The 24,389-nt window shown below is 41.3% G+C and overlaps 1 protein-coding gene across 3 annotated transcripts in view; it reads left to right on the top strand.

The window, feature by feature from the left end:
- The window catches only part of TRPC7 (transient receptor potential cation channel, subfamily C, member 7), a 286,556-nt gene that overhangs the window by 258,432 nt on the left and 3,735 nt on the right, over positions 1-24,389 (top strand). For all 3 annotated transcript variants that reach the window (XM_006899492.1, XM_006899491.1, XM_006899490.1), the window contains 4 exons: positions 459-654; positions 8,264-8,485; positions 8,947-9,027; positions 22,808-22,883. In XM_006899492.1, coding sequence (XP_006899554.1) covers positions 459-654; positions 8,264-8,485; positions 8,947-9,027; positions 22,808-22,883 — 575 coding nt within the window. The remainder of the gene's footprint in view (positions 1-458; positions 655-8,263; positions 8,486-8,946; positions 9,028-22,807; positions 22,884-24,389) is intronic.

The raw sequence follows: 24,389 nt of genomic DNA, 5'->3' as shown, positions 1-24,389 counted from the left end.
TTTTTATTTTTTTCAGAAATTATTTTTTATTTTAATGAAAGTTTACAGAGACTTTGGATTTCCATTCATTCATTGTTTCACACTTTCCTCCTTGACCACCCCTACACCCCCAGTTGGCATTTCTCTTTGAAAAGTAAAATAATAATAATAATAATAATAATAATAATAATTTCATTGTTATACAATCCCCCCTCCCAAGTCTGCTCCACTACGCACCTTTCATTCTGGAGTCTTCTCATGACAATAATATCTAATCACATATTCCTCCTAAACGGTTATCTCCCTCATATGTTTCAATGCCATATACATTATTTATCCTTAGATTCCCCCCAACAGTGGCACTATGCAGTATTTGTCCTTTTGTGACTGAGCTATTTCACTCAGCATAATGCTGGGGTCCCTCATTTTGTAGTGATGACCTGTTGCAAGTTGAATTTAAGGACTGTGTTTTCTTATAGGGTTGAAGAAAGTTTTAAAACCTTATTTTGGTCCATATTTGGCTTGTCTGAAGTTATATCAGTGGTTCTGAAATACGACCACAAGTTCATCGAGAACATTGGCTACGTTCTCTATGGCGTTTATAACGTCACCATGGTGGTAGTGCTGCTCAACATGCTAATAGCCATGATCAACAACTCGTATCAGGAAATTGAGGTAAGACCAGCTCATTTAAAAGGCTCGCTCTCCCCCTCGGTTTCGTTCACATTGCTGTTTTTAGCCCTCGGGGTAATGGTATTAGAAGCCCAGGCATTATTAACTGTGAAAAGAGAACAGCACGCCTTCTTCCTGGAGTGCTTCAAGAAATGTCTCCAGTCAGCCTGTCACATGGCAAAGCCAGCACTATGACAGAAAATGACCCAAGAACATAGATGTGTATCTTAGCTCTCTAGTGCTGCCATAACAAAAAAGTTCTACAAGTGGGCGGCTTTAAAGAACAAACATATTTTCTTTCAGTTCTGTAGGCTCAATGTCCAAAACAGAGTCTCCGTCATGTTGATTCCTTCTGTGAGTCACCCTTAGATTTTGGTAGCTGTCACAACCCTGCTGTTTCTTTGCTGCTTCTAGAGCATCTGTATTATGTATTACACATACTTATGCATATGTGCATGTGTGCATGTTTATGTTTATCTCTTGTGTTTATGTGTATGTGTTTGTGTTTATCTCTTCTGCCGCAGTTTGTTAGTCACCATGCTACTCAGGTATGGTCTTATTAACACAACAAAAGAAAACCCCTATTTCAAAATAAGGTCATTTTACTGGTACAGTGATTGGGATTTCCTCATTTATTTTGAAGGGAGGTGCAATTCATTCTATAATAGATGGGTGGATGGATGGATGGATGGATGGATGGATGGATGGATGGATAGAGGATAGATAGATGATAGATAGATAGATAGATAGATAGATAGATAGATAGATGATAGATAGATAGATAGATAGATAGATAGATAGATAGATAGATAGATAGATAATGGGACAGATTGGGATCCTGAATCTTTCTTCTACATGATAGCTCAGGGTATCATGCAGGTGGCCCATAGCAAGTAAGAATGACTATTTATCTCAGTACATATCCCTTTCGGCTTTCACTTACTGTTTACTAGGTGCATACTGTATTTCAGGGGCACTTTGGTGGTGTCATAGTCTGTAGGGAGTTGAACTGCTAACTCAATGGAAACACCTCTCTGGAGATTCAAATCCACTAGTGACCCCTCAGGATAAATACAGGCAATGTCCTTCCATGTGATTTATAGCCACTGAAAACCCACTGGAGAATCAGCTAAAAATCTATTTAAACTCAATGGCAATGAGTAGTGTACGCCAAGCCAGTGGTAGGCATTGGTGATCTAGATATGACTAAAACACAGTCTCTGTCCTAAAAGAACTCATAGGAAAATGAAAAGAACAGATAATACATTATCATGTCCTGAGGTCTGTGCACCAGAGAAGACCTACCAGATACAGGAAATGCAAAGCAGAGTAAATTACAACAGGAGAAAGGAGGAAGGCACCTTCCACAGGTGATGCTCAAAGGCTGTTTAAAGAGAAATAAGATTTTATTCTACATATAAGGTCAAAAGAGCATATCAAAATCTAAAATGCACAAACTACAAGCTCTTGACTGCAGCCTTGTTTCAAATAGCAAGAAATGAAAAACTAATTGTTGTTGTTGTTGTTTTTATGTGCCGTCGAGTCGCTTGTGACTCATTGCAACCTTATGTACAACAGCCCTAAACTCTGCTCTGTCCTGTGCCAATCACACTATCTCTGACACTCCCATCCAGATTATCCCAGTCACTGAATCATTCCACCTCATAGAGGGCCTTCCTCTCCTGCGCTGTCCCTCCACCCTCCCAAGCATGATGTCCTTCTCCAAGGACCAGTCCCTCCTTACAACATGTCCAAAGTATGTTAGACGGAGCCTCCAAGGAGCCACCCAGTTTAACCCTTTCCAGGATGAATCTGTTTGTTTTCCTAGCAGTCCATGGTACTCTCAATAGATAAGGATTAATAGGAGTAAGATTGTGATGCACCTGAAAATGAGACACTATGCAGCTGTTAAAATGTGGGAAAGTCACCAGCTTTAGGTGATGAAAAAGAAGTTGTAGGACAATATGCCATCTAGTCAGTTCTAACTCATAATAAAATGTGCCAAGAGCTTGAGTCAAAAAATCAAAAGGGAAGAACTCACTCAGCATATTTCAAGCTAAAGGATCTAAAGGACAAACTCAAGCCTCAAGTTGCAATACTTAAAGATATTATGATATGTATGACAACAATCTGGAACAAAGGGTACATTGAGGGGAGGCCTGGAGAGTTGGAATGGGTAGGGGGGAAATGTGCACTAATAAAAAAACATAAATAAAATAGTTCTAGGTTAAAAAAACAAAGCAAAAGAAGGATGGAATTGGTGATAGAAATAGAAAGGAGAACTTTGAAAAAAAAAACAACACAAAATAGATGACTCAATAAGCTAAATGGAAAATGTACATGCAATGAGAAAAAAAAAGATGATAAGGACAAAATACTGAATGACCCTGGAAGCATCAAAAGAAGATAGAATGAATATACACAGTCTGTACCAAAAAGAATTGGCTGACACAGAACCATTTTAGGAAGTAACATATGATCAAAAACCAATGTTAATAAAGGAGGAAGTTCAAGCTGCTCTGAAGGGATGGTGAAAAATAAGGCCCCAGGAGTTGATGAAATACCAATTGACATATTTCAACAAACAGATGCAGCCCTGAATGTGCTCAACAGGTGGTGCCCAGAAATCTATAGAACAGCTACCTGGCTGACTGACTGGAAGAGATTCATATTTATTCCCATCAAAAAAAAAAAGATGATTCAATAGCATGTGGAAAATATCAAACAATATCACATGCAGGCAAAATCTTTTTGAAGATTATCCAAAGATTATCAGTTCATTGACAGAGAACTGTCAGAAATACAAGCTGGGTTTAGAAGAGGCTGTGGCACTTGGAATATCATTGCTGATGTCAGATGGAGCTAGCTGAAAGCAGAGAATACCAGGATGTCTGTTGTGTTTTGTCAACTATACAAACACATTTGACTGTGTGAATCACAGCAAATTTAACATGGAGAAGAATGGGAAGCCAACATTTGATTCATTGGAAACCTGTACTTAGAGTGGTAAGCTGCTGTCTGAACAGAACAAGAGCTCAAAATCAAGAAAGGAGTGCATTAGGGACGTATCCTTTCTCCATACCTTTTCAATCTATATGCAGAACAGATTGTTCAGGAGGCTGGATTTTATGAAGAAGAATATGACATCAGGATTTTAGGAAGATTCATGAACAACCTGTATTATGCAGATTGCACAATCTTGTTCACTGAAACTGAAGAGGACTTGAAGCATTTGCTGCAGAAAGTTAAGGTCTGCAACCTTCAATATGGATTGCCTCTCAGCATTAAGAAAACAAAGATCCTCACCACCAGGCCAATAGGCAGTATCATGATAGTTGGAGAAAAGATTGTGGTTGTTAACAGTTTCATCTTTCTTGGATCCACAATCAAACATCCTTAGCACCAGCAGTCATGAAATCAAAAGACCAGTTGCATTGGGAAAACCTGCTGTCAAGGACCTCCCCAGAATGCTAAAGAGTAATAGTGTCAGTCTAGAGACTAAGGTACACCTGATCCAGGCCATGGTCTTCTCAATTGCTTGCTATATTACTGCAAGCTGGATAATGACTAAAGATAACAGAAGAATGGATGCCTTTGAGTTGTGGTGCTGGAGAAGAGTTCCGAATTTACCGGGAGAACAAAAAGGTCTGTTCTGGAGAGAGTGAAACAAGGTTGATCCTTGGAGGCAAGGATTTTGAAGTTCTGTCTCACATACTTTGGGTATGTTGCCAGGAGGGTCCAGCCCTTGAAGAAGGGTATAATACTTGGAAGAGTAAAGGGTCAGCGCAGGAAAGGAAAACCGTGAATGAGATGGATCGATGCAGTGACTGTGGCATTAGGATCAGGTGTGTCAGAGATGGTGAGATTGGCTCAAGATAGGGCAGGATTCAGAGCTATTGTTCATAGGGTCTCTTTGAGTCACAGTCCTGGCACATAACAACAACAAGCACAACTCACAACAACCCCATATGACTTCCAAAACTTTAAATCTTTACAGAAGCAGACTGACGCATCTTTCTCCAGTAAAGCTCCTTATGGCTTCAAATCATTGCCTTTGGGTTAGCAGCCGAGCACTTAACCACTGAGCCACCAGCACTCCTTAGAACAATGTGGATAATGCCTCTCTTTTGTGTGAAAGGGGGAAGAAAAAGGAATACGTCTGCTGCATCTCTTCAGATCACATTCCCAAGGAAACTGCCTTTCACATGACTGACTGCTCCCAGCAGGTCTCATCATGGAAGTGGCAAGTGATTATGTTAGATCTCATCATTACATAACTGCCGAATTCCTTCATCACTGCCCAGTCAATCACACACAGCTTAACTCTGCCAGGCACCTGCCGTTCAAATCCACAAACCTTCTTGCATCTACATCTTCCCCATCCACACCACACCTCTACCTTCCTTCTGGGCCCGGACACCCTCCTTATCCGGGCAACCTGCCCATATGCCCTGGTTCGTTCCTCTCTTTCCTCTTCAGGAGCTGCCGCTGCATGTTATCCCTGCTCCGATTGTGTCTTCACTCCCTCTACCTAATACTTCCTAAGTCTGCATTTAAATAAGTCTCTTAATTTTTTTTTATTTTTTTTTTTTTTAGGGAAGGGTGGGAAATAGTAACAACAAAAATCCTCCTTTGGCCTCATTTTCCAGCTCTTAACTGCCGATTTTCTGAAGATTTGTTTATGATTTCATCTCAGCATCTCTTCCACTAATTAACTCCTATTCCTTCTCTACCTCACTCTTACCCCAACTTGGCCTGATTGAGAACTGTTTGAGTCTCAACTCAAACACCAACAACCACTGGACATTCTTCCTTTACTCTCAGGCCAGGTGAGGGACCAATTACCCAGGACCTTCCCACAGCACTGAGCACAGCTCTAGGTAAAAGGCTGATGAATTGTTCCATATATTCATGCCATTAGCCAGACTGTGGGGGCTCCATGACTGCACAAATCCCCTGTGCCTCATTAATCCCTGCCTCCCCAGTGCTTTCCTAGCACAACATTGGCCACATTTAACTCATTTGTTAAATAAATGCAAATTGAACAGTAAGCACAGTGCTAAGCTATGGAGGTAAAACTAATGTTTATTAAGGGTTTACGGAGTGCTCAGCACTGCTCAGAACTTTTCATGCATTAACTCCTTCAGTAATCACCATGTTGTTGTTGTTGTCATGTACCATAGAGTGAGATCCAACCCATAGCTGACCCTGCGGAGGTTTTCAGAGGCAGCTAATCACACAGGATGAGATTGCCCATCCTTCTCCCACAGAGCAGCTGGTGGCCTTGAACTGCATGCCTTTGGGATTGCAGTGCAGCTTCTTCCCATTAGGCTACCAGAGCTCCCTTTAATGATCACAACCTTTGGAAATTATTCACTTCATTTTACAGGTGTGGAAACAAAAACACCTGCCATGGTTACACAGCCAGTTAGGAGTTAAGCTAGGATTTGAACTCAGACTCCAGAATCTGTGCTCTTAACCATTATACTACCCCTCCTCTAAGAAAACGTGTCCCTGTTACATTTATCTGTTCTCTAACAGAGACTCAGGAATGGCTCCTGCCATCACAGAACTTCCAGATGGCAGTGTGGTGTCAACAACAGTAGAGCAAATAGTCCTGCTGGCTGGTTCTTTCTTACTCTTTCCTGGTACACCCAGATAGCTCACACGGGTCCTTGCTGGGCTCACAATCCCTTGGAGTTTACCATTGTCTGTAAAAAAGAATCCCCTGTTTACTGGGCACAGACTCAATGTCCAAGGCTATGACAAGGAGGCAGTGTTGCTTCAGTGTCCACATGAATGGACCCTTGTCCAAGGTCACACAGCCAGGAGGGGTTTGAACCCGTCTGTTTGATTCCAAACCCCACGTCTCTTTCCTGAACACGGGCTTCCCTGGTGTCAATAATAGAACATTGAGTGGGTCCTGAGCAGTAGCAAGGGACCTGCCTACAGAAAAAAAACATACCTGCTGCCTCTCAGGGCCCCAGTCCGCATTCTAACAGACACCAACTCCAAAGTAACAGATTCCAGATTTAAGCTGAACACCACCTCCAGAAAACAGAATCCAGCTTTGCAGAACTGAAAAAAAAAAAAGTCCTCTTGCAAACTAAAGTCATATTTTGATCTCTTTGAATTGCATGCGTTGGATCTCATAACATCCTCCTTGGCAGCATTCTGATTAATAAGAAATGCACTGTGCTATCCAGTGTGGAAGCCACTAACCACATGTGAATACTGAGCACTTGAAAGGTAGCTGGTCCACACTGAGAAGTCCTAGAAATGTAAAATGTGGTGGTGGTGGTGGTGTTGTTGATTCAAATCCAACTCATGGTGACTTTATGTATGCCCAATAGAACTGCTTCAAGGGAGTTTCAAGTTGTGACCTTTTGGAAGCAGAGCACCAAACTTGTCTTCTGGCATGCTTTTTGTTGGACTCTAACCAATAAGCTTTCCATTGTTAGTTCAGCACAGAATAGTTTATGCCGCCCAAGAACTCCTATAAATGCATGCTGAATTTGAGAGAAAGGGAGAACAAGAGAGAGAGAAAGTGTGTGTATGTGTGTGTGTGTGTTTGTGAGTGAGAGAGAGAGAGCATGAGAGTTGTATCTGCTCTAAAACTTCTTCTTGTTGTTGTTGTTGTTGTTGTGTACTGTCGAGTAGGAACTGATCCATAGCCGACCCTCCAGCAGGTTTTCAGAGGCAGTAAATCATACGGAAGGAGACTTTCCATCTTTGTCCTGTGAAGCAGCTGCTGAATTCGAACCACATGCCTTGGTTTGCCAGAGCAGCTGTTTACCTCTAAGGCATCAAAGCTTGAAAATTGCATAAAGTTAATAGATAAAGAGATGAAGGAGTAGTAAAAAACAATTTCTGATAAATGGCATGTGGAGAATGTGATTGAAAATGACTATTAGAAACTAAAGGACAGGAAGAGTGAACTGGCTGAGACTTTCAGTGATGAATTCGAGAGGTGGTGGGGGGAAAGGTATTGGGGGAGCTTTGTTGTCAGATGCCATCAAGCTGGCTCTTACTCAATGACCCTCTCTACAACAGAGCTAAGCCATCCCTGACCCTGGACTAACCCCACATTTTCACGCTACTTAAGCCCATTGTTGCAGTCACTATGTCAATTCATCTTGTTGAATGAAGGTCTTCCTCTCCTTTGACAACTTTCTACCTTTCCAAGCATGATATCCTTTTCCAAGTAATGGTCCCTCCAGATAACGTGCCCGAGGAGTGTTTGGCTATTCTGGTTGTTGTTATATGCCGTTAAGTTGGAACCGATTCATAGCTGACCCATAGCATGTTTTCAGAGGCAGTAAATTACCTGGGAGGAGACTGCCCATCCTTCTCCTGTGGAGCAGCTGGTGGATTCAAACCATGTGCCTTTGAGATTGAAGTGCAATTCTTACCTCTAGGCCAGTGACAAGCACTAGTTTTAGTGGAGCCAATCCCCTATCTATTAAGAGAGAGAATGTCACTCCTAATGCACCAGAATCTTCTTTATCTGTCTACTTTTAGGGATTTGGAGCCTGCATCTCTGTTCTTTGGATTTAGCTGGGTTGTTAAATCACGGCCTTTGCTGATGTGTTATCGTTTCCCTTGTTCACAGGAGGATGCAGACGTGGAGTGGAAGTTTGCTCGAGCCAAGCTCTGGCTGTCTTACTTTGATGAAGGAAGAACTCTGCCTGCTCCTTTTAATCTAGTGCCAAGTCCTAAATCATTTTATTATCTCATAATGAGAATCAAGATGTGCCTCATAAAACTTTGCAAATCTAAGGCCAAAAGCTGTGAAAATGACCTTGAAATGGGCATGCTGAATTCCAAATTCAGGGTAAGTGGTAACCACTTTGAGGGGCAGAGGAGTTGGAGAGGCAAGTGTGTGTGCTCGATTCCCATGACAGCACTTGACAGAGGGGAAGTCAGCGGCTGGAGAGGCCAGGGCTCCTCCGATTCTGCCAGGACCAGGAGGAAAGGGAAGGCCAGCCAAGGGATCCTCTGCTCATAGTTCCTTAGGTCTTTCTTCCTCTGAAAAGTCCTAGAGAAAAGAGGTTCCTTTAATTTTGCATAACCCCATGATTCCCAAACAAATTGAATCACACAATAGAGTGTGGTTTCTGTTAACATTTCCAGCAATGGTGATCTAGGAAGTCAAGCAGCAATGGGTGTATGAACCTCCTGGGAGTTCTTCTTTTAGAGACAGCACCCTATGCTTATGCTGTTCAAACCCTGCCATATACAGAAGCATGTATATATGTTTGTTTTGAGGACTTGGTTTTTGTTTATTTGTTCCAGAAAACTCGTTACCAGCCTGGCATGAGGAATTCTGAAAACCTGACAGCAAATAACACTTACAACAAGCCTACCAGATACCAGGTAACCACACCTTTCCCAGTCCTAAAAAGAAGTAGATTCTGTTAGGACACGGATTTTGTTCCATGTCTATGTAATTCTCCCAGAACAAAATTTCACTCTTTCTTTCCTTCAACAAATATTTACTGAGTGCCCACTATTTGCTATTCGTTGAGGACACTGATGTGATTCCTAGTTTAGACCTCCAGTCTAATGAGAGAAGCTGACAGTGGACAAATAAGCTCACATAAATACTTAATTACAAATTGATAAAAAGTGCCAAGTGGAACAGGAATGGAGAAAACTAGGAATTCCCGCTAATATATAGTTACCAAAAAATGCATCTTCAAGGACAAAACAATTTAGCCAAGACTTCATGCATGAGAAGAAGGCAGCCTTGTGGAAACGAGGGGGGAGGGCCCTTCCAAGCAGCAGAAGAGAATCCACAAAAGTGCAAAGGAAAAGCTTGGCAGGTCAGAGAAACCAGAATGCAGTGAATAGGGCCTAGGGGTGGAAGCTGAAGTCAGAGAAGAAGGAAGAGGGGACTGACCATGGCCAGGATATATCTTTTATTCTAAGTTATCTAAAAGGGCAAAGGAGGGTTAAACAAGAGCTAGGAGGAGGGGGAATCTTATTTATGTTTTAATAAGACCAAATGTATTCCAATTTTTGTAAATAAACTAGTATTGTTGTTGTTATTGATTGTCATCCAGTCAAGCACGACTCATAACGACCCTACAAACAAAAAGCCTGAAGCCTTTCTGTAACTATCAACATTTATCGAACAGAGGCGCGTTGTTTAGGAAGTGGCTGCCACTCCTGCTTCCATTATGTTTTATTATTTTAGAATTAATTGTGCATAATCCTGCATACATACATCTTATTTAATAAACTAGTATAAAATTTAAAAAAGAGGACCACTCTAGCTGCTATAATCAGGAAAATGGGGGCAATAGTGAAAATAAGAAGATCAGTCAAGATGTGGCAGATGTCCAGGTAGAAGGCATGATAGCTCAGATGAGGTCTGAGTAGGGCACTCAAGAAAAACAATTCATTGTATGTTCTAGAGGTATCGCCAATGGGATCTGCTGAAGGGGGGGGGGGGGAACACCAGGCCCTAAAGTACTAGGTAGATATTGTCGCCTCCGGTGAGCACTTGATTTAGAATGCCACCCGGCCACGTCTTTTTATTTCCCAAATTTAAAAAGAAACTTTTATACTTGATGTTCTTGCATGTTGTTGAAAATTAATGCTGAGTCGCTATATGAACTTAAATCATCTTATGGGCTAGTATAAATGATGACTACAGGATATTGATCATAAAAATATAATTCCTTCTTTTCCTATCTTATGGTTACTTCCCTATAATCTAAGTCATTTTACTGATCATTTCCTATCCAATGTCAATTTGAAGCTGTCCTGAGAATTCCTATGGGCCCAGGTGTGTCCCCAGCACCACTTTCCCAAAGGCAGCAATTATAAATGTAGCACCTTCCAGACACAGATCTCTAATTGAATGGTTGCCCAAATTCAGAAGCCAGCTGTGCACTTAGAAGGATTTAATTGTACAATTAAGGAATGGTGTACCCTTCAAAGCATTTTAGTTTTATCGAGTAACACAGGCTGAAAACGAGCAATGGGAAAATTTTGGATTTAATCATGTACAAAATTAAGACAGATCAGTTTGACCTGCTGTGAGTTATTTTACAAACCAAATCATTGGTCAGTGCAAGGATTTTTATTTCTCAGCTTCTCTGAGGAAAAGATAGATTATCTGAATCAGAGAAGACACAAACGCTAATGGGTTAGAGCCAAATTTCTTCTGGATTTTGAGCAGAATTTGCTGTGGAGATAAAAGAAGAGTAATTATGTGTGACTTTGCTTACCCAGAGTGCTGCCTACTGTCTTTCACAAATGAGTCTGCTGGCAGCACAGCCTTTGAGGGAGCCCATTACTGTCTTCTATTATCACCAGCTGAGACCCTGCTACCTTAAATCTCCTGCAAAGTCTCCTGCTCTATTACAGGGCTTGGTCAGTTTGCAACTTCAAACTTCCTGATGACCTTGGAAAGCTTTGCTCACTTTGTGCTTTGTTGATTCACAGAGAAATGCCTAGGGCTACTTATCAAATAGCTGTCACAAAGAAAAGAAGAAAAATTGGACATCAGATGTAAAGTGTTGAGAAGAAAGCAAACAGGGGAGCTCCTTTGCACTTTGCTCAGCCTACTAGGATAAGCTTGGGTGTCTTCTGGGGCCATCAAATGCTCATGTCCCAGAGCAGTAAATCTTGAGATGACACTGGAGGAAAGCTGAGTCTGGACTAGACACTAGTCCAGGTGCAGTGCTACTTTACTCCTGTGAGAGACTAGGTATCTGCACCCTCATTTAATAAAGGAACTGGACTAGGCTTGGTGGTTAAATGCCCTGTCCAAGGTCATGCAGTTGATCTTTGTTAGGCTCAGAAAGGCATTCCCTATTTCTATCACATCATGACTCATTATTTGTTCATTATCTATATTCTTATTGCTACAATGGAACTTTCTCCAGAACCTTCCTGCCTGAATAGTGCAGTCACTAGGAAGAGATCTATCTGAGTCTTTCCAGCCTGAGATGAGGAGGCAGGGAGAAGGGAGATATATTTTGGTTATTTGGATAGACTTGAGCAAGGATTTGGCAATAGTCGTCTATTTTCTGGGTCCACCAGTGCCCTACAAATTACATTTCTTCCTCCCCACAATAATTCCCAAAAGTTCAATGGACATAATGAAACTAATCCACTGCTTCTTTCTTACTTACAGGCCATACCTAGAACTGCCATGGTCCTGAATACATGTTCTAACAGTCTCTCACACTGTCATGATTCTGAGGAATTCTGTAGTATTCTCAGTAGAATAAAAACACTGCCATTCAGACATATTTATTTTGCAAGATTCTTTTCCCTTTTTATCTGTTCATTAAATCTGCTTTATCATTCTAACTTAGTGTTTTAAGTGATTGTATTCAGCGTCTCAATTCTTCAACTCTATTTGATTCTCTTGGAAAGGATTTCTCTCTGTATTATCTTTTCTTAGATTCAGAGATTCTTTGAACTGGTATTTTATAAAATTAATTCCTTGCATCTGCCATTTTTTTCCTAATCTGGGTTGTGTGGCTGTTTTAATTATCTAATATTTCTATAACACTATTTCTACAATGGACTGGCTTTAATAAGTATAAATGTATTCTCTCACAATTTAGGAAACTATGTTCAAATTCAGGCTACCATCTCTGTCGGAAGACTTTCTGTGTCTCCTGGTTCTAGGACTCTTCCAATGCAGAAGCCTGAGTCCAAACAAAGGGCACACTCCACTCCTGTCTCCTCTTTCTTAGGGGCACTAAGGTCTCCTCAATGTCCTCACTTTACTCTCCTTTTATCTCTTGTAAGACAAAAAGTGATGCAGGCAACACCCTAGGGGATCTAGCCTTACATCACATTAGGCCTGTGGCCTAATTAAAGGTACTGCTTACCACTTAACCACTACTGGTCTGTCAGTCTGCCATACTGTGGCAGTTTACAGATTGTTGTAATGCTGGAAGCTATGTCATTAACATTTAAACACCAGTAGGGTCACCAGGTGGACAGATTGAAACCAGACTGAAACCAGTTAAGAAGCAATACTGGCCATTCCACTCTTTAAATAAGAGATCTTCAAAAATCCTATAAATGGCAGTAGAATACTATCTGATATAATGCCAGAAGATGAACCTCTTTGGTTGAAAGGCTCTCAAAGTGATCCTGGGGAAGAACTGTCTCCTTAAAGTAGAAGTAGTAGTTGTAGTTGTTGTTGTGTGATGTAAAGTCAGAACCAACTCAGAGCTGACCCTCCAGTGGGTTTTCAGAGGCTGTAAATCACATGGGAAGAGATTACCCATCTTTCTCCCTTGGAGAAGCTAGTGGATTCAAACTGCCTGCCTTTGAGTTAGCAACACAACTCCTTACCCACTAAGCCACCAAAACTTCCTCCTCTAAGTAGAGTCTACCTTAATGATGTAGATAGAGTAAAGCTGTCACCCAATGAAGACTTTCATTTGCTGATGTAGCACAAATCAAAATGATCAAGAACAGCTGGAAATATCCATTAATAACTGTAATGTGGAATATGTGAATCTAGGGAAATTAGATATTCTCAAAAAGAAAATTTTAAGTACTATGCTGAAGTACAATGCTGACATTGATTGTATAACATACACATACACAAAGAAAATCTGTTAATACAACTATTATTCAAATATACATGCTAGATCACTAAAGCCAAAGATGGAGACATTGAGGATTTCTACCAAGTTTTGCAGACTGAAATTGGTCCGACATGAAATCAAGGGGCATTAATAATAACTGGTGACTGCAATGTCAAAATTGGAAAAAAGGAATAGGAATGTTAGTTGGAAAATGTTACTTAGTGACAGAAATGAAGCCAGAAATCATATGATAGAATTTTGTGCAATCAATGATTTCTTCATTGCAAATACCTGATTGTAAAAAAAAACATAAGTGTTAACTATGTACATGGGCTTCCTTTGATAGCATGCATATGAATTAACCTGTGGAAAGAGACAATGGAAAAACTTAGTGCCAGCAGTCAGAATAAGACCAGGGACTGATAGTGGGTCAGATAGTCAATTACTCATATGCAAGTTGAAATTTAAGCTGAAGAAAACACGAAAATAAGTCCCCACAGCCAAAATAAAACCTTGCATCTACCCCACCTGAATTTTAAAATAATCTAACAAATAGATTTGATTCATTGAATACTAAAGATTGAAAACCATAGTAGTTATGGGATAACATCAAGAAAGAACATCATACTGGAAGGAAACAAAAAGTCATTAATAATACAAGAAAGGAAGAACAGGCCAACATGGATTTAAAAAGAGACTTTGAAGCTTACTCTTCAATGTACTGAAGCTAAATCAGCAAGAACTGATGAGATAAGAGAGTTGAATGGACAATGCCCAAGTGAAGCTTGAAAAGACAAAACAAAGAATTATAATGAAATATAGACCTGGAGTTTAACACCAAAAAGGCAGAACATGCTCAGCATTTCCCAAGCTGAAAGAACTGGAGAAACTTCAAGCCTCAAGTCACAACTCTGAAGGTTTCTATGGGCAAAATATTGAACAATGCAAGATTCATGAAGAGAATATGGAAGGAATACACAAAGTTACTATACCATAAAAAATTGGTCAACATGAAACCATTTTAGGAAATAGCACATGATCGAGAACCAATAGTACTGAAGAAAGAAATCCAACCTGCACTAAAGGCATTGACAAAAAATAAAGCCACAGAAATGGGTAGAGTACCAATTGAAGTGTTTCAGTAAACACATGCAGCCCTGAATGTGTTCATTCATCTATGCTAAGAAATTTGGAGGACAACTATCTGGCCAAACAATTGTAAGAAATCCATATTTGTTCTCACCTCCCAAAAAAAGGTGATCCAATAGAATACAAAAATTATCAAGTAATATAGTATTATCCAAATAATATTGTGTTGAAGATTATTAAAAACTGTCTGGTGCATTACATTGGCAGGGAACTTCCATGAACTCAAACTGGATTCAAAAGAGGCCATGGAACATGGGACTGTTAATATCAAATGGATCTTGGCTAAAAGCAGAGAATACTAGACAGATGTTTACTTGTGTTTTATTGACTATGCATAGACTACTTAGATAATTATGGATAACACTGAGAAGAATGGAAATTCTAGAATTGTGCTTTTGTGAGACTTGTACATAAACCAAGTGGTTCAAACAGAACAAGGGGATACTGCATATTTAAAATTGGTAAAGTTGTGCATCAGGGCTGTATCCTTTCTTCCTACCAATTCAGTCTGTATAATGAGCAAATAATTCAAGAAACTAGACTATATAAATAAGAATGTGGCATCAAAATTGAAGGAAAACTCATCAGATGACACAACCTTGATTGCACAAAATGAAGAACACCTGAAGCACTTAAAGACAATAGCCTTCCACAAGGATTATATTTCAACATCAAGATAACAAAAATCCTCACACCTGAAGCAATAGGCAACACTGTGATAAATGGAAGAAGCAATTAATTCTTTCATTCTCTTAGATCCATAATCAGCACTCATGGTAGCAGCAATCAAAACTCAAAAGACATTGCATTGGGAAAATCTGTTGTCAAGGACCTTTTATAAATGGTAAAAAAACAAGCATGTACAAGCTTAAAGTCTAAGGTATGCCTGACCCAAGCTATAATATTTTCAGCTGTTTCATATGCATGTGAAAGTTGAACAATGAATGAGGGAGACCAAACAAGAACCAAGGCCTTTTAATGGTAATGTTGGTGAAGAGTACCGAATATCCCATGGACTGCCACAAGAATGAACAAATCTGTCTTGAAGGAAGTGTAAACATGGTGGTGTTAGAGTGAAGCATAGTGACATTTCATCTCACTTGCTTTGGGCATGTTGTCAGGAGGGGTTGGTCATTAGGAAAAGACATCATCCTGGTAAAAGTAGAGGATCAACAAAAGAGGTAAACCCTCAGCAAGACGGATTGACAAAGTGGCTGCAACAATGAGTTTGAGAACGGTGAAGATTGTGAGGATGGCGCAGGACAGCTCAAAGCTCCCATCTGTTGTTTGTATGGTTACTGAGTCATAGTCAACTCTGGGGCACTAGGCACCTAATGACAGCATGCCACCCTAATTCCCTCATGACTGAGTCACATCTCAGATCACAGCTTAGGGGGTGAATACATCATTGTATGATTCCCTTAATCTTGCCTCATTAACATCATAAAAGATAGAATGACACGTAAGATGACACTTAAGACTAAGAATTATAGCTTAGCCAAGTCAATACATACTAGGTATGAGGGGATATGAATAAATCCATAACATTGGATATAAAAGTAAACAGTGGGACAAAACCATGATATTGGTGAAATGACCAAAGCATATCTCCTTTCTTTTAAAAAAAAAAAACAAACAACAATTATTTTATTAATTTTAATGAACATTTAGAGTTTGGATTTCCATTCATTCATTGTTGCATTTATCTCCCTGTCCACCTCACCGCCCCCAGTTCTCTCTTCTCTTTGAAAAGTAAAAGAAAAATTCCTTCATTGGTATACAGTCTCCCAGCGTATCTCCTTTCAAAGGAACCTGTGATTTGTTCCATGATCCAGGGTGTCAAACTGGTGAAGGATTCATTTACTTATTCTCAGAGAAGTATATTTAATTCACATGCAAAGCAAACAAGCAATATCCCAAAATAAATTTGAGAATTCAGCCACAGTTCACGCAAACACACCTCAGTTTTTATAATACAATCTCTTCCCCAAAACCCAATGATGAGGTTCTCTTTTTTTCACCTTCTGGATGGCTTTTAGGGATCTCTAGTGGCATAATCCCTAGAAAGCTACACTGCCAGCCAAGAGACTGAGCCTCGTTGGCAGTTCAAATCCACCATTCTCCTCCCATGTGATTTACGAGCTACAAAAACCCTCTAGAGGGTCAGCTATGAGTCAGTTTCAACTCAATAGCAATGACCTGACGTGACCTGACCTGACCTGACCTGACTGGAGATGGCTTTTATTGTAGAAATAAAAACAAATAAGATAGGCATCTGCCAAGGCTTATTTCCTCTGTTCTGATTTCTGATAAACAAATTACTTGTCCTGGGATCTATTTTGTCCACTCTCTTCCAAACACTCCTCAATTTCTGTTTTCCTAGGTGGCAACATTGATTCCCTCTGGATTCTACTTCGTTGGCCAGCTTCAGCATAAAGTATGTGTTCTTTCTTGTCTGTCTTTAGCTGCCCTGCCTGCTCTTTAGACAATTGCCTGTCCCATGGGAAGACTTGGGAAATACTTCCTGTTTTCACCTTTGCCTTCAGGGACCAGAAGCCATCTGGGCCCTTAGAGTCTGGGTGGGGGAGCCGCGTGCCTGCCTCCCTGGATATCCTTATCCATATGTCTCTCCTTCGCATTCATCAAGTATGCGTTCTTTTGCCTGAACTGTCTCTTTAAATGTGCTCATCTCCAGTCCTTGCTTAAAGCCTGGGGGCAGATGGAGATTACTGCCACCAACAGGGACATAATAACCTGAGGAAAGTTTATGATGTGAACTTCATGAGGAAAAGAAACCCTATGGGAAATAGCAAGGAGGTATTTAAAGCATTTTCTACCACACAGTGAAGGAAGTGAGGCTTTTGATGTCTCTCTTGTCTGAAATCAGAACACTGGATGTTTGCCAACCATTGAAAATTTCTGAAGCCAAGAGTGGCATCTCACTCCTGCAGTTCCAAGTTGTCTAATATGCACATATGACAGAGAGAGAGAGTAAGCGAGTGTGCATGCACACGCTAGGTCTTCATCAGGACCATGATGTTTCAAAGCCACTGTAAGGTAGCCATATTGGCCTTCCTTGAAGTATCTATCACTCCTGGGAGTGAACCAGAAGTGGAGAGAAAGTTCAGGCAATTTCTGCTTTGATATTAAGTCTCCAGAATCCTATTACACGTGGAGAGACAAAAACAAATCTTTGTTTTCCCATCCTTTAAGCAGTTGATCAGCAAATATCTTAGCTCAAGTCAAGTTATGCCAGGGTTTAAGAGTCAGTCATGAGCATTTATGCCAATGTATACCAATCATCCTCTCAAGGGATGGCAATTGGATATTGCCAGTCATTCTCAGAAATGTAGCTTAGGATTTCTCTTGCCCCAGATGTTTGTGCTTTTAAAAAGGATAAGTCACTATCAAAAGCATCCCAGACTCCCTTGATCAATGAGAGTCCTTTTCCTGCATCTCATTCTTTAGAACCTCTTGCTAAAGTACAGATGACTTCCTCACTTTGGATTCAATGCTAGTTAATTCCCAGAACTGCCACTTCCTAGCTGTATGACCTTGGATACGTCAGCTATGTCCAGGCCTCAGTGTCCAGATATCTAAATGGTGATGTTAACTTCTGTTTCCTCAGATTGCTGGGAGGATTCTGTGAGGTCGTTTGGGTCAAAGAGGCTCATACAACATCTGGCCTATTAAAAAGAATTCAGTATATTCATGTCTTTACTTCTTTTTTTTTTTTTAACCTTTCTTCCTTCATCTCAGAGGGCTACTCTGCATTTGAAAAGGCTTCTGACAGGTCCTATGGAATGTTCCTAATTAATTAATTAACCAATTAATTAATTAATTGTGTTGCACTAGGTCACATTTGGCAAACCAAGACACTGTGATTATTGCCTCAACTATGAAAGGAGTTTATTCATAGAAAAGGGAACATATCGCTTCTGACCTCTGGCTTTAAAATTTATATAAAGAATATTATGTGAAGGCCCTTCATATAATAATTCACAAAATATGGTACAGCCACCCACGCTGATTCCTGTGAGCCAGTCTGTGGCAGGGGACCTGCCAGCATGAGCCCACCAGCTCAGCAGCATGGAGGGGGGAGTGAGGATCCCCAGAGAGTAGGAACTGGTCTCATGGACTTTCAGCAGTTATTGTACCACAGTGATCAGTGGACTAAAAAAGAAGGGAGTAAAGATCCAAGTGATGCCCTAGAGCAGGTAGAACAGGGCTCACTGCAGCAGAACATATTCTAAAATTGGAACACTACCAAGATTAGCATGGCTCCTGTACCAGAATGACATACAAAATTGTGAAGCCTTCCAGATTCTTTTAGTCACATATTAAGATGGGTAAAGGTAAAGCTAATATACTTTAAAAGGATCATCAGCAAAATACCATTAAAGTAGAGGGAGAGAGAAAGTGGGATAGACAAGAAATACAGTCAACAGCAGATATATAAGCTGACAGGCAAGACAAACACTTAATAATGGAAATGAGAATTGTAGATAGCAAGTGGTGAAAATGTGGTTACATTATAGATGCTATTAATGTTGTAAAACAAAATATGTATGAAAAACCATTTTGCTTTGTAAACATTCACTCAAATCATAATAAAAAAAAAAAGCAAAGGCCTTCCAACCAATGACCCAGAAACTGAGGAATCCATCATTCTTGACATTTGCCTCTAAAAGACAGCATTTTAACCAGACTTCCTTATTGTGTCAGCCTAAAAGGATATTGTTGTTTTGTTGATGTTATGTGCCGTCGAGTTGCTTGCAACTCATAGCGACCCTATGTACAACAGCCCTAAACTCCGCTCTGTCCTGTGCCAATTGCACTGTCTCTGACACTCCCATCCCAATTATCCCAGTCACTGAATCAATCCACCTCATAGAGGGCCTTCCTCTCCTGCATTGTCCCTCCACCCTCCCAAGCATGATGTCCCTCTCTAAGGACCGGTCTCTCCTCACAGTATGTCCAAAGTATGTTAGGCGGAGCGTCAGAATCCTTGCCTCCAAGGAGCCACCCGGTTTAACCCTTTCCAGGACAAATCTGTTTGTTTTCCTAGCAGTACATGGTATTCTCAATACTCTTCTCCAGCACCACAGCTCAAAGGCATCGATTCTCCTTCTAGCCTTCTTGGTCATTGTCCAACTCTCTGATGCATAACAAGTGATTGCAAAGACCATGGCCTGTATCAGACGCACCTTAGTCTCCAGAGAGACAACATTGCTCTTCAGTACTTTGGAGAGGTCCCTAACAGCAGACTTTCCCATGGCAATGTACCTTTTAATTTCCTGGCTGCTGGTGCCAAGACTGTTGACTGTGGAGCCAAGCAAACTAAAGCTGTGTACAATCTCAATCTCTTCACCATCCATCCTGATGCTGCCAATTGGTCCAGTGGTGAGAATCTTTGTCTTCTTGACATTGAGCCTCAATCCATATTGTAGGCTGCAGTCCTTGACCCTCTGCAGCAGGCGCTTCAGGTCCTCTTCAGTTTCAGCATGCAGGGTTGTGTCATCCGCATAACGCAGGTTGTTGATAAATCGTCCAGCAATCTTGACCCCACATTTCTCCTCATAGAGCCCTGCCTCCCGGATAATCTGTTCTGCATATAGGTTGAAAAGGTATGGGGATAGGATGCAACCCTGGCGTACACCTTTCCCAATTTTGAACCATGCAGTGTTCCCTTGCTCTGTTCTGACGACTGCCTCCTGGTCCAAGTATAAGTTTCACATTAGAATGATCAAGTGTTCTGGGATTCCCATTCTCAGAGTCAGCCACAGTTTGTTATGATCTACACAGTCAAATGCCTATGCATAGTCAATGAAACACAGACATTCCTCTGGTGTTCCCTGCTTTCAGCCAAGATCCATCTAACATCAGCTACAATATCCCTAGTACCACGACCCCTTCTAAACCCAGCCTGGACTTCTGGTAGTTCTCTGTTGATGTACTGTAGAGGAAGAATTCTCCTGTCTTATTCAGTCCTAAGGTAAGATTCTAGAGGGTTTTGGTTGTTCTTGGTTTTTGCAGGAGGTGGAGACCATGAGCACTATTTCAGGACAGTTTTGAGGTTTGATTTTTCCTGTCCAGAGTGAAAACAGAACTACTAGATTCCATGGGAAGATATATAATCTTGAAAGTTAAGTAGCCCTTTTTTACTGAGTAGAAGAGTATCTTGAAATATCCAGCAGTGCTGTTAGCCACCAATCTGATAAAATCTGGGACTTTGTTAGAAATAGTAGCATGAAGGCAACTTGCTACTTAGCCAGTGAGCCTCAAATTAAATCATAACACAAGGCAAAGAGCCTGGAGAGGCTGAGGGTAGGGCAGCCCTGGTCTGAATGAGCTAGCTTAGCGTGCAGAGCCAAGAGCCTTGCTGGGTTTAATTCAACTCTTAGAGTCACAGAAATGGACACCTCCTCCTTGGTAAGGTCTTCACCATGGAGAAGGCACAGAGATAACCACCAGTTAGTGACAAGAATTAGGGAGCCTTGGGAGGGGACAAATCTACAATAATGAATGAATGGAAATCCAAAGCCTCTGTAAATTTTCACTGAAATTAATAACAAATTTAAATTAAAAAAAAAAAAGAATTAAGTTAGAGTAAGGATGGCAATGGAACCACCTTACCTCTGTAACTTGATTTGTGCCACTATTAGGACCTCTACTCAGGAAAAAAAAAAAAAAAGAATTAGTTAAATTCCCCAGTTTTTGCATACCAGCAGTTTAGTCCCTTTACTTACAGAAAGCTCTTCCTGTACTTATGTAGTCAGAGCAAATCTAGCAACCAGCCTGATGTCCCACCACAAAGCCAGGGACAGAATTCAGGTTCCTACAAAGATTCTCACCACTGGGCCAATTGGCAGCATCAGTATGGATGGTGAAGAGATTGAGAAAGTTAACAATTTTCGTTTACTTGGTTCCATAATCAACACTCTTGGTACCAGCAGCCAGGAAATCAGGAGATGAATTGCATTGGTAAAGTCAGCTGTGAGGGACCTCTCAAGAGTACTGAAGAGCAATGATGTCAGGCTGGAGACTAAGGTGCACCTGATCCAGGCTATCGTCTTTGCAATTACATGCTATGTATCAGAGAGTTGGACAATGAATAGGGATGATAGAGAATTGATGCCTTTGAGCTGTGGTACTGGAGAGGAGTGTTGAATATACCATGGACAGCTAGGAGAACAAACAGGTTTGTACTGGGAAGGGTGAAACCAGAATGCCCCTTGGAGTCAAGGATTCTGAAGCTTCATCTGACATACTTTGGGCATGTTGCAAGGAGGGACTGGTCCTTGGAAAGGGACATCATGTTTGGCAGAATGCAGGGGCGGCAAAGGAGAGGAAGACCCTTGATGAGATGGATCGATTCTGTTAGTGGGGTGGTGGGAATGAGTGTGTCAGAGACAGCGAGGTTGGCACAGGATAGAACGGCATTTAGGGGTCTTGTACATAGGGTCACTATGAGTCGCAAGGGACAACAACAACAACAGTTTTCTTCAATCAACGGAAAATTGCCTCTGTATTTTACCTCAGGTATGAGCAGGTAAGTCAGATGGCAGGAGTAACCATAAAGCCAAGAATTCCCTCCTCCTTTACCATGCCACTCACTTCCTCAAGACTCAGAAGTCTCGACTGCTAGAATATTTATAAACCTTAAGGTTTCTCAGAAACCCTAGAATGACTGCTGGCATAATCCAAAGTTCACCTCCTGCGGTCTTCCTTACACTTGGCTCTATTCTTGGCGTCTCTTACGTGTTTATTCATGCGTGTTTGCATAAAGGATAGGATCTGCAGAATAAGTGCATCATGAAGGCCAACTCCTCCTCCAGCATGACTGATGGGACAGGGTCAGGTGTGTGGGAGTTCGTGGGGCCTGGAGCCTCACCAAAGCCTCCAGATGCCCATCTCTATCTGTGCCTGGTAGAAATTTTCCAAACTAGGATCTAGTCTTTGTGCGGGTTGCTCTTCTTTCCGGAGCAGCACATCTCTAACTTTCTTCCCCGAGGCATGCAGTTCCATGTGCGCTGGCCTACTAAAACCTGAGCAGTGTACCTTCCTGAGCACACCTATTTTTGTAAATACAAGAAAGTGTCTTGGAACTGAGGCCTAGATACAAGACTTTACTGGTCACAGACACAAAGTTGTTCAGGGCCTAGAACCCTTGAGCAGAGCCTGTGCATCTAAGAGGATCCTCTCCTTGGCTTTCTGTCAATTATGATATTCTGGTTGGGATCAAGTGGGTATTTAGTCCTGGGGAAAGGAGTTAAATAGAGAGAGACCAACACAGATTCCCACCAGCTGAGAAACTCTGAAAAGACGTGGGAGGATGCCCATGCTGACCACGTCCTCTGAAGGATTGTCATGCAGTTATCCTGCAGGCTGCCTCTGTGAGGGGCCAGACTGTGTGATCTCTTATCTTTACATTTCAGAAAATCATGAAACGGCTCATCAAAAGATACGTCCTGAAGGCCCAGGTGGATAGAGAAAACGATGAAGTCAATGAAGGTAAGAGATTGTGTTGTTCTCTGCTGTTTAGCACAACACGGTTTTGTTTTCTTAGAGTTCTGTAGGTCAGAGGTCTCAAGTGCTTATGGTTATTGTGTGCCACTGAGCCAACTACGACTCGTAGAGACCCCAAACAACAGAAGGACACAAGGAGTGTCCTCTTCTGTAATCTTCACTAGAGCAGATTGCTGAATTCAGTTCAAGGTCTTGATAGGGTGGCATTCGTGGCGAATGTTCCAGGTTCTCTGGTAGTGCTGACAGAATTCCATTCCAAACAGCTAAAAGATCGCGGTCCCCATTTGCCTGCTGGTTGTCATCTGGCGCTGCCCTCTCTCCCTCCCTCTCAGAAGCAGCAGCGGAGCCGCAGGTCTTTCTCAGCCCACCTCACCTCTCACTTCTCCTGCTACTTCATCTTGCTAACATGATTTTCTGGCCTCCTACTTTCATGTGCTTAGACTGAGACTACCCAGAAAACCAGAATAATTGCTCCGGTTTAAAGGTCATCTAATGCACTCTCGTAGTCCCATTTTCCATGTAGTGTTAATATATTCACAGAGAGGGCAGCAGGGTCTAAGTTAGAGCCCTCCTTGGCAGGGATGGAAGACATGATTTTGCTTATCATGTTGATGTCTACTCTGAGTCTGCCTATGTCCCCTGAGTCCAGGACAGTTTAGAATTCCCAAACCTGCAGCTCATTCTGTAGACATACAGACAGAGAATGGGTTGAACATGCATCATTTTCAGAGTCTTCCACTAACTGGTTAATTTCCTTATGCCAGTTCCAAGTTGTCAGAATTAGAATCAGTTGTTTAAAATGAAGGTAGCCCAGACTCTGCATGGACCTAATGAATTAGCAGAATTCTCTGAGGCAGACCTGAGAATCGGAATGTTGGCTGCAGTACCAAGTGATTCTGAGGTGTACTGAAGTTAGTGAATGACATTATTTTCAATGTCTGGGTTATCTTCCAGTCTGTTTTAAGCAGTTATTTTTTAGTAAAAAATGAGATTATTCCATGCCAGGGGTAATGATTCTTCATATACTACTTGTTGCTGTTGTTGTTGTTATGTACCATCGAGTCAGAATCAACCCATAGCTGACCATCCAGTGGGTTTTCAGAGACAGTGAATCACACCAGAGGAGACTGTCCATCCTTCTTTCGCAGAGCCGCTGGTGGATTTGAACCACGTGTCTTTGGGGTTGCAGTGCAGTTTGTTACCGCTAGGCCACCAGTGCTCTCAATGAACTACTAGGATTAATATATGTTATCTAGTAATGGACACACTCAGTGACTTATTCATTGCAAATATGTTTTATAAGAAACATAAACACAGGTTATACACATGGATTTAACCTGATGGTATACATAGGAATCAGATCGATTACATCTGTGGGGGAAAAACCGCTGGAGAAGCTCAGTATCAGCTGTGAAAACTAGGCCAGGAGCTGATTGTGGAACAGACCACCAACTACTCATATGCAAGTTCAAGCTGAAGCTGAGGAAAACT

The sequence above is a fragment of the Elephantulus edwardii genome, unplaced genomic scaffold, assembly GCF_000299155.1.
Source record: "Elephantulus edwardii isolate Elephantulus edwardi_28Jun2011 unplaced genomic scaffold, EleEdw1.0 scaffold00259, whole genome shotgun sequence".
Lineage (NCBI taxonomy): Eukaryota > Metazoa > Chordata > Mammalia > Macroscelidea > Macroscelididae > Elephantulus > Elephantulus edwardii.
Note: the sequence above shows the minus strand (reverse complement) of the source record. Positions and strands in the feature narration are given on the sequence as shown.